The following is a 12,706-nucleotide window of genomic DNA, read 5'->3' as shown; positions in this document are numbered from 1 at the left end:
CATCCCTGTTAATGCTGGAAAACATATGTACAGTATTTGACTACATTCATACAAACATCCCTGTTAATGCTGGAAAACATACATACTGTATTTGACTACATTCAAACAAACATCCCTGTCAATGCTGGAAAACATACATACTGTATTTGACTACATTCAAACAAACATCCCTGTTAATGCTGGAAAACATATGTACAGTATTTGACTACATTCATACAAACATCCCTGTTAATGCTGGAAAACATACATACTGTATTTGACTACATTCAAACAAACATCCCTGTCAATGCTGGAAAACATATGTACGGTATTTGACTACATTCATCCCTGTCAATGCTGCAAAACATACATACTGTATTTGACTAAATTCAAACAAACATCCCTGTCAATGCTGGAAAACATATGTACTGTATTTGACTACATTCAAACAAACATCCCTGTCAATGCTGGAAAACATACATACTGTATTTGACTACATTAATACAAACATCCCTGTTAATGCTGGAAAACATACATACTGTATTTGACTACATTCAAACAAACATCCCTGTCAATGCTGGAAAACATATGTACAGTATTTGACTACATTCAAACAAACATCCCTGTCAATGCTGGAAAACATACATACTGTATTTGACTACATTAATACAAACATCCCTGTTAATGCTGGAAAACATACATACTGTATTTGACTACATTCAAACAAACATCCCTGTCAATGCTGGAAAACATATGTACTGTATTTGACTACATTCAAACAAACATCCCTGTCAATGCTGGAAAACATACATACTGTATTTGACTACATTCAAACAAACATCCCTGTCAATGCTGGAAAACATATGTACTGTATTTGACTACATTCAAACAAACATCCCTGTCAATGCTGGAAAACATACATACTGTATTTGACTACATTAATACAAACATCCCTGTTAATGCTGGAAAACATACATACTGTATTTGACTACATTAATACAAACATCCCTGTCAATGCTGGAAAACATACATACTGTATTTGACTACATTCAAACAAACATCCCTGTCAATGCTGGAAAACATATGTACAGTATTTGACTACATTCAAACAAACATACCTGTCAATGCTGGAAAACATACATACTGTATTTGACTACATTCAAACAAACATCCCTGTCAATGCTGGAAAACATACATACTGTATTTGACTACATTAATACAAACATCCCTGTTAATGCTGGAAAACATACATACTGTATTTGACTACATTAATACAAACATCCCTGTCAATGCTGGAAAACATACATACTGTATTTGACTACATTCAAACAAACATCCCTGTCAATGCTGGAAAACATATGTACAGTATTTGACTACATTCAAACAAACATCCCTGTCAATGCTGGAAAACATACATACTGTATTTGACTACATTCAAACAAACATCCCTGTCAATGCTGGAAAACATATGTACTGTATTTGACTACATTCAAACAAACATCCCTGTCAATGCTGGAAAACATACATACTGTATTTGACTACATTAATACAAACATCCCTGTTAATGCTGGAAAACATACATACTGTATTTGACTACATTCAAACAAACATCCCTGTCAATGCTGGAAAACATACATACTGTATTTGACTACATTCAAACAAACATCCCTGTCAATGCTGGAAAACATATGTACGGTATTTGACTACATTCATCCCTGTCAATGCTGGAAAACATATGTACAGTATTTGACTACATTCAAACAAACATCCCTGTCAATGCTGGAAAACATACATACTGTATTTGACTACATTCAAACAAACATCCCTGTCAATGCTGGAAAACATATGTACTGTATTTGACTACATTCAAACAAACATCCATGTCAATGCTGGAAAACATATGTACGGTATTTGACTACATTCATCCCTGTCAATGCTGGAAAACATATGTACAGTATTTGACTACATTCAAACAAACATCCCTGTCAATGCTGGAAAACATACATACTGTATTTGACTACATTCATACAACCATCCCTGTCAATGCTGGAAAACATATGTACAGTATTTGACTACATTCAAACAAACATCCCTGTCAATGCTGGAAAACATACATACTGTATTTGACTACATTCATACAACCATCCCTGTCAATGCTGGAAAACATATGTACAGTATTTGACTACATTCAAACAAACATCCCTGTCAATGCTGGAAAACATACATACTGTATTTGACTACGTTCAAACAAACATCCCTGTCAATGCTGGAAAACATACATACTGTATTTGACTACATTAATACAAACATCCCTGTCAATGCTGGAAAACATACATACTGTATTTAACTACATTAATACAAACATCCCTGTCAATGCTGGAAAACATACATACTGTATTTAGCTACATTCAAACAAACATCCCTGTCAATGCTGGAAAACATACATACTGTATTTAACTACATTAATACAAACATCCCTGTCAATGCTGGAAAACATATGTACAGTATTTGACTACATTCATACAGTAAAACCTGTCATGAGCAACCTCTGCTATGAACAACCACCTGTCATTTCTGACCACAATCATAATGCACGGATCGATTTTACTATATAAACGCTCCGTTTTGAACAACCACCTGCTGAACGCAACCAGTGACCACAATTTCTTGGCAAAATATGCATTTTGACACTGCTATGAACGACTGCATCGCCAAAAAACAAAACAGATTCACACCACTGACCTTAACTTAATCCTTTGTAAACACTAGAGCTCGGAATAAATGTAGTATGCAAACAAAGTGCACATTAAATAACAATATAGTTGAACAACCATATATCGAGATAAACACCTCTAACCATCATTTAATCCTTTGTAATAAAGACTGCATAAATAGTAAAGATTGCTCTAATAAAGTATTTATAAAGAATTTGTCTTGCTACAGTACCAGTTTTGTGAAATTTACAACTCCAGAGTATGGTGTCATTTGTAAACTGCAGTAAACCAGACTAAAGTACATGTCACTAACCGCCACTGAAGTGCCGAAGTCATGTGAATAGCCAGTAAGAGTAACATCAAAGAGAGTAATGATGGATATACGCAGTCAATTTAGAGGTTTGTATTTTTTCTTTATCTTTATGAAAACTCACAAAACGCCAGTAGTCCTTCTGTCCCAGTGAGAAATTGTTTGAAAGGGCTTCAGTGTAGGTTTGAGTACATCGTTTGTCTTTCCAGTTAATCCATAATGCCTGGAGGGTGAATGAGCTCATTGTCTTTAATACTAGTAAGTGAGAATCATTTCTGGATTTTTTGAAAATTATTTTTTATTTCTTTTGTTAGTGTTTCACCAAACCACCATCTGTTTACCTGGGTGCAGATGGTCGCAACCTTTGCTTATCAAGCTATAACGCTGTTGATTTAAACTTTGTCTCAGAATAAATGTATTGTTTCTTGAGAGTTAATTATGTCTTTTGGTTTAATTCATTGGTACATAATATATATTTATTCCACATTTCCCCAAAACCTGATCAAAACCGATAGTCTTTATAACGTCAATACTAATAACAATGGCAGAACCTCTGCTGAAAAAAAGAAAAATTTTAACACTGGAAGAAAGGATTAATGTCACTGAAAGAAATTAAAAAGGGGAGACCGCTCACCAAATAGCAGTCAGCTTAAGCGTTGGTAAAATGCAAGTTCAAAATGTAATCAAAGACAAGGAGTCCATTAGAAATGAATGGCAGAAAGGTGCACAAGCACAGAGGAAATATGCCACGGCACGACGGACAGTTTACGGAGATCTGAACGAGTGAGTATGGGAGTGGTTTTGTGTTGCAAGGAGTAAAAACATAGCAGTAAGTGGAAAATTGATTCAGGAAAGGGCAATAATTGAGATACATGTTCAAACCAAACAGCTGAATAAAACAGGTCAACAAAGAAGTATAATGGATTTCTTAAAAAACAAGTGAATAAATGTATAGAATAAGATATATACATCATATCTGTTCATTTTTTGTACATATTAATGTGATGTTGAAATATGAATTTTATTCTTGTTGTTTGATAGCTGTATATCTTTATTATATAAAGATATTTTGAGAGGAATGCATGCAATATTTAACAAGATTTATTAATAAAGGATATGATACATGTACAGTGAGTATGGGTATTATTTATTTTTCAACAATGCTAACTACTGACCCTGAAAACCAGTGCATTTACACACACCTCTTATGAGAGACCACCTGTCTTGAGAGACCGCTTTTGGTTGGCAGAAGGGGCAGTCTCTCATAACAGGTTTTACAGTACAACCATCCCTGTCAATGCTGGAAAACATACATACTGTATTTGACTACATTCATACAACCATCCCTGTCAATGCTGGAAAACATATGTACAGTATTTGACTACATTCAAACAAACATCCCTGTCAATGCTGGAAAACATATGTACAGTATTTGACTACATTCATACAACCATCCCTGTCAATGCTGGAAAACATACATACTGTATTTGACTACATTCATACAACCATCCCTGTCAATGCTGGAAAACATATGTACAGTATTTGACTACATTCATACAACCATCCCTGTCAATGCTGGAAAACATACATACTGTATTTGACTACATTCAAACAAACATCCCTGTCAATGCTGGAAAACATATGTACAGTATTTGACTACATTAATACAACCATCCCTGTCAATGCTGCAAAACATACATACTGTATTTGACTACATTAATACAACCATCCCTGTCAATGCTGGAAAACATACATACTGTATTTGACTACATTCATACAACCATCCCTGTCAATGCTGGAAAACATATGTACAGTATTTGACTACATTCAAACAAACATCCCTGTCAATGCTGGAAAACATACATACTGTATTTGACTACATTCATACAACCATCCCTGTCAATGCTGGAAAACATATGTACAGTATTTGACTACATTCAAACAAACATCCCTGTCAATGCTGGAAAACATACATACTGTATTTGACTACATTCAAACAAACATCCCTGTCAATGCTGGAAAACATACATACTGTATTTGACTACATTCAAACAAACATCCCTGTCAATGCTGGAAAACATACATACTGTATTTGACTACATTAATACAACCATCCCTGTCAATGCTGGAAAACATACATACTGTATTTGACTACATTCAAACAAACATCCCTGTCAATGCTGGAAAACATACATACTGTATTTGGCTACATTCAAACAAACATCCCTGTCAATGCTGGAAAACATATGTACAGTATTTGACTACATTAATACAAACATCCCTGTTAATGCTGGAAAACATACATACTGTATTTGGCTACATTCAAACAAACATACCTGTCAATGCTGGAAAACATACATACTGTATTTGACTACATTAATACAACCATCCCTGTCAATGCTGGAAAACATACATACTGTATTTGACTACATTCAAACAAACATCCCTGTCAATGCTGGAAAACATATGGACAGTATTTGACTACATTAATACAAACATCCCTGTTAATGCTGGAAAACATACATACTGTATTTGGCTACATTCAAACAAACATACCTGTCAATGCTGGAAAACATACATACTGTATTTGGCTACATTCAAACAAACATCCCTGTCAATGCTGGAAAACATATGTACAGTATTTGACTACATTAATACAAACATACCTGTTAATGCTGGAAAACATACATACTGTATTTGGCTACATTCAAACAAACATACCTGTCAATGCTGGAAAACATACATACTGTATTTGGCTACATTCAAACAAACATCCCTGTCAATGCTGGAAAACATACATACTGTATTTGGCTACATTCAAACAAACATCCCTGTCAATGCTGGAAAACATACATACTGTATTTGGCTACATTAATACAAACATCCCTGTTAATGCTGGAAAACATACATACTGTATTTGACTACATTAATACAAACATCCCTGTCAATGCTGGAAAACATATGTACGGTATTTGACTACATTAATACAAACATCCCTGTTAATGCTGGAAAACATACATACTGTATTTGGCTACATTCAAACAAACATACCTGTCAATGCCGGAAAACATACATACTGTATTTGGCTACATTCAAACAAACATCCCTGTCAATGCTGGAAAACATATGTACAGTATTTGACTACATTAATACAAACATCCCTGTTAATGCTGGAAAACATACATACTGTATTTGACTACATTAATACAAACATCCCTGTCAATGCTGGAAAACATATGTACGGTATTTGACTACATTAATACAAACATCCCTGTTAATGCTGGAAAACATACATACTGTATTTGGCTACATTCAAACAAACATACCTGTCAATGCTGGAAAACATACATACTGTATTTGGCTACATTCAAACAAACATCCCTGTCAATGCTGGAAAACATATGTACAGTATTTGACTACATTAATACAAACATCCCTGTTAATGCTGGAAAACATACATACTGTATTTGGCTACATTCAAACAAACATACCTGTCAATGCTGGAAAACATACATACTGTATTTGGCTACATTCAAACAAACATCCCTGTCAATGCTGGAAAACATACATACTGTATTTGGCTACATTCAAACAAACATCCCTGTCAATGCTGGAAAACATACATACTGTATTTGGCTACATTCAAACAAACATCCCTGTCAATGCTGGAAAACATACATACTGTATTTGGCTACATTCAAACAAACATCCCTGTCAATGCTGGAAAACATATGTACAGTATTTGACTACATTAATACAAACATCCCTGTTAATGCTGGAAAACATACATACTGTATTTGGCTACATTCAAACAAACATACCTGTCAATGCTGGAAAACATACATACTGTATTTGGCTACATTCAAACAAACATCCCTGTCAATGCTGGAAAACATACATACTGTATTTGGCTACATTCAAACAAACATCCCTGTCAATGCTGGAAAACATACATACTGTATTTGGCTACATTCAAACAAACATCCCTGTCAATGCTGGAAAACATACATACTGTATTTGACTACATTAATACAAACATCCCTGTCAATGCTGGAAAACATATGTACAGTATTTGACTAAATTTATACAACCATCCTTGTCAATGCTGGAAACCCGAAGCAAGCTGTTTTTAATGTAACACTTGCACATGCCTTAATAAGCATACACAGCCCTCTCTGGTAAAAACTAACAAAAAATAACTTCTGAGCACACATCTCGAAACCTATGGGAGGAGTGAAAGTAGTAAAACTCCTCTAGAACATTGGAATATTTTGAAACTTGTTACCATGCATATCTGGTGGTTCCTTACATCTTAACTTGTAGGGTTAAATCAGTCTATACAAAACTTCAACATGTGTTGTTTTTTTTTTTATTAAGACAATGATGAGAGACTGAATATACCTTCAAGAGGAAGAGTTCATACTCTACCCAAAGGGAGCTAACATTTCTACTATGTATATACAAGGAAAGGAAACAGCTTTTGAGATCATCAGTATGTGCTTATTATGAGCTTTAAACTCAAGAAATGTATCCAAATAGTTTTAAGCACACAGTATAAATATTATATGAAATAAAGTCATGTCTGGTTCTTAACTGGAGAAAAAATACCTTACTTCATTCTTGTAACAAACTGTAAATGATGAGAATGAATCAAAATGAGACAAGAAAATTCTCATCGTTCCAATATTAGGCTATATAATTAACGAGGTGGTGTTTATCAACTTACATGACTGAAGCTTACAGCAGTATGGCAAAAGGGAGCTGATAAGGCAGAATATGTAACCTAAATGGTGTTTACTGACTTACATGACTGATCCTCATAACCATCTGGCACAGGAGAGCTGACATGACAGAATATGTGACCTGAGACCATGTTCCAAACTATGATTTTTCCATCATAACTAGCTGTGGCCAGCAGGTTGGGAATGCACTTAGCTACTGCCAAGATATCCTCGGTGTGGCCACGTTGCTGCAAAAGTGGTCAACAAAATACTCAGAAAATCTATAGAGAAGATTTGTGATAATGAAAATAATGCAGTTAAACAGGATAATGTAGAGAGCTTAAACAACATGATGACTCCGACTTCAATATTTATCTTCCTTGAAATTGACATCTGTATAAATGATGGGCCGTATTCTATATAAAGTGTCTAGAAGTTATCAATTCTACAAACAAGGGTTCCTCAAAGAAACTGATGCTCTACTGGGAGAAAAGAACTTCTGGAAATTCCGAAACCATTTCTTCCTTTTAACTGCTGAGTGCTGAAACCATCTCTGATATTCTTCAGCAATAACAAGGTTTTCAAATTAGCTGCTGTGGTGGACATCCTGGATGTCAGATTGGCACCATTATCATTTAGGACCAATTAAAAATCACAAGGAATCTATTGGTGAAAATCCTGTGTTGATGTGACCATCCATTTGGAAGGAGTAGAGTCAATAATATTTTCAAGATGGCTACCATGGTGACAATAATGAGGGACAATTTGCATCATTTTCATTTAGCACCTGATCTAAAGTCCAATATGGCCATCAAGGTGGCTATCCTGAAAATCTTACTGCTACTCCTCTTCAAAGGAAAGTCATTGTTACATGGAAAGTCATTTTTACATGGAAAGTCATTTTTACATGGCTTTTCATCAGAAGAATTACTGACTGCCATTTGAATTTAGAACTGACAATACAGTATAAGAAGTCTTCTGGTGAAAGCCCCAGGTTCATGTAGCTTTCTGGTTTTGATGGAATAACGAGATTTTCAAGATGGCTGCTATGGTGGCCATAGTGAAATCAGACATGCACTATTTCCATTTATGGCCAACATGACATTAAAGGAAGTCTTCTGGTGAAAGCACAATATCAACATTATGAGCCATCTATAAGTATTGATAATAAGGTTTTCCAGATGGCCACTGTGACTCTCATATTGGAGGTCACATTGACACTATTTTCCTTTTATGACCAACATTTTACAAAATCACCATTTTGATTTTTGACCAGCTAGACATCATTAAAAGTCTTATGGTGAAAACCACATGCAAATATGATTTTTTTTCTTCAGGAAGAGTAGCAATAACAATAATTTCATAAGAGCTGTGGTGGTGACTATACTGGATATCAGACTGGCACCATTTTCATTCAAGATGAAAATTATAAGAAGTCTTTTAGTGAAAACCTCATCTTGATATGAACATCCATTCAGAAGGAATAGCAATAACAAGATTTCCAAGATGGAAGCTGTGGTGCCATATTGGCTGTCTAAGTGGCACCATTTTCATTTAGGACATACCAGATCATGGGATTAATGTGTACATACTAGATCATGGGATTAATGTGTACATACTAGACCATGGGATTAATGTGTACATACTAGATCATGGGATTAATGTGTACACACTAGACTATGCTAGTCCATGGGATTAATGTGTACATACTAGACCATGGGATTAATGTGTACATACTAGAATATGGGATTGATGTGTATATACTAGAATATGGGATTATTGTGTACATACTAGACCATGGGATTAATGTGCACATACCAGTCCATGGGATTAAAGTGTATATACTAGAATATGGGAATAATGTGTACATACTAGATCATGGGATTAATGTGTACATACTAGACTATGCTAGTCCATGGGATTAATGTGTACATACTAGATCATGGGATTAATGTGTACATACTAGAATATGGGATTAATGTGTACATACTAGACCATGGGATTAATGTGTACATACTAGAACATGGGATTAATGTGTACATACTAGAATATGGGATTATTGTGTACATACTAGATCATGGGATTAATGTGTACACACTAGACTATGCTAGTACATGGGATTAATGTGTACATACTAGACCATGGGATTAATGTGTACATACTAGAATATGGGATTAATGTGTACATACTAGACCATGGGATTAATGTGTACATACTAGAATATGGGATTAATGTGTACATACTAGACCATGGGATTAATGTGTACATACTAGAATATGGGATTAATGTGCACATACCAGTCCATGGGATTAAAGTGTATATACTAGACCATGGGATTAATGTGTACATACTAGAATATGGGAATAATGTGTACATACTAGATCATGGGATTAATGTGTACATACTAGACTATGCTAGTCCATGGGATTAATGTGTACATACTAGACCATGGGATTAATGTGTACATACTAGACCATGGGATTAATGTGTACATACTAGATCATGGGATTAATGTATACATACTAGACCATGGGATTAATGTGTACATACTAGAATATGGGATTGATGTGTACATACTAGACCATGAGATTAATGTGTACATACTAGACCATGGGAGTAATGTGTACATACTAGACCATGGAATGAATGTGTACATACTAGACCATGGAATGAATGTGTACATACTACACCATACCAGACCATATAATTAATGTGTACATAATAGACTATACTAGACCATGGGATTAATGTGCACAAACTAGACCATGGGATTAATGTGTACATACTAGAATATGGGATTAATGTGTACATACCAGACCATGGGATTAATGTGTACAAACTAGACCATGGGATTAATGTGTACATACTAGACCATGGAATGAATGTGTACATACTAGAATATTGGATTAATCTGTACATACTAGACCATGGGATTAATGTGTAGATACCAGACCATGGGATTAATGTGTACAAACTAGACCATGGGATCAATGTGTACATACTAGACCATGGGATTAATGTGTACATACTAGACCATTGAATGAATGTGTACTTACTAAACCATGGAATGAATGTGTACATACCAGACCATGGAATGAATGTGTACATACTAGACCATGTGATTAATGTGTACATACTAGACCATGGGATTAATGTGTACATACTAGACCATTGAATGAATGTGTACTTACTAAACCATGGAATGAATGTGTACATACCAGACCATGGAATGAATGTGTACATACTAGAATATGGGATTAATGTGTACATACCAGACCATGGGATTAATGTGTACATATTAGACCATGAAATGAATGTGTACATACTAGACCATGGAATGAATGTGTACATACTACACCATACCAGACCATAGAATTAATGTGTACATTATAGACTATACTAGACCATGGGATTAATGTGTACATACTAGACCATGGGATTAATGTGTACATAATAGACCATGGGATTAATGTGTAGATACTAGACCATGGGATTAAGGTGTACATACTAGACCATGTGATGAATGTGTACATACTAGACTATGATAGTCCATGGGATTAATGTGTACATACTAAACCATGGGATTAATGTGTACATACTAGACCATGGAATGAATGTGTACATACTAGACCATACTAGACAATGTGATTAATGTGTATATACTAGACCCTGGGATTCATGTGTACATACTAAACCATGGGATTAATGTGTACATACTAGACCCTGGGATTAATGTGTACATACTAAACCATGGGATTCATGTGTACATACTAGACCATGGAATGAATGTGTACATACTAGACCATACCAGACCATATAATTAATGTGTACATAATAGACTATACTAGACCATGGGATTAATGTGCACAAACTAGACCATGGAATGAATGCGTACATACTAGACCATGGGATGAATGTGTACATACCAGACCATGGGATTAATGTGTATATACTAGACCATGGGATAAATGTGTACATACTACACCATGGGATTAATGTGTACATACTAGACCATGGGATAAATGTGTACATACTAGACCATTGGGATGAATGTGTACATACCAGACCATGGGATTAATGTGTACTTACTAGACCATGGGATAAATGTGTACATACTACACCATGGGATGAATGTGTACATACTAGACCATGTGATTAATGTTTATATAGAGCTTCATGGCAATCCACAAAATAGGTTAGAAGTAGCAATAACAAACTTGTGCTTTCATATGAAAAGACAAAAAACCATCCTGCAGACTCGTCAAGTCTATGACCAGTAGAGCTAACAACATTCTGATTAAAAAAGTTGTGTTGTAATCTTAATGGTCAAACTGTGACTAACTTTCTATCTGAAATAAAAATATCTTTCTTTTCTTATTAATGAATGTGATAAAAGTTATTTTTTTGTATCTTATATTCTTTGTCATTGTATCATATGTGCTATGTTTGCTGGTCCATTTATAATGATAAATTTTTTTGTACTGACACTTTTAATGCCAAATTTAAAAGTAAACAGGTCAAATAAGTAAGGTTACTGGATAACTGAAGTGGTGTGATTACCAAGTCATCCTTCCATTTTGGCAGTGGGTGTCGTACATGATGAATATTGCTGTCAGTGAGAGAGTCACTGTAAATGTTGATTCTTCTATCCCATCCCACTGCCACCACATATCTGGAAAAAAACAAAGCTAACGCACTCACATAATGCATGAAAAGACACACAAGTGTGTGAAATTACAAGCCTGGAGTCAAAACTATGAAAAGATATACCAGTGTGTGAAATTACAAGTTTGGAATCCAAAATATGAAAAGATATACAAGAATGTGAAATACAAATTATGAAAAAAAAACTTACTTCTGAACAAACAAATATGGCCACATGTCAGTGATGCCCCTACAAACATGCTATTCATGAAAGTTATTTAAAAATGAAAGGGCAAAATTCCAAGCAGGAAACATAACTTGGTTACATTTTGTCCAAA

At 34.8% G+C, this 12,706-nt stretch overlaps 1 protein-coding gene across 2 annotated transcripts in view; it reads right to left on the bottom strand.

The window, feature by feature from the left end:
- Positions 1-12,706, bottom strand: part of LOC149796367 (cilia- and flagella-associated protein 337-like) — a 175,110-nt gene that overhangs the window by 37,397 nt on the left and 125,007 nt on the right. For both annotated transcript variants that reach the window (XM_089961042.1, XM_089961043.1), the window contains 2 exons: positions 12,285-12,396; positions 7,810-7,972 (listed from right to left, as the gene is read on the bottom strand). In XM_089961042.1, coding sequence (XP_089817168.1) covers positions 7,810-7,972; positions 12,285-12,396 — 275 coding nt within the window. The remainder of the gene's footprint in view (positions 1-7,809; positions 7,973-12,284; positions 12,397-12,706) is intronic.

The sequence above is a fragment of the Sinohyriopsis cumingii genome, chromosome 6, assembly GCF_028554795.1.
Source record: "Sinohyriopsis cumingii isolate HCF-2022 chromosome 6, ASM2855479v2, whole genome shotgun sequence".
Taxonomy (NCBI): Eukaryota; Metazoa; Mollusca; class Bivalvia; order Unionida; family Unionidae; genus Sinohyriopsis; species Sinohyriopsis cumingii.
This window is presented reverse-complemented; position numbering and strand designations above follow the sequence as displayed.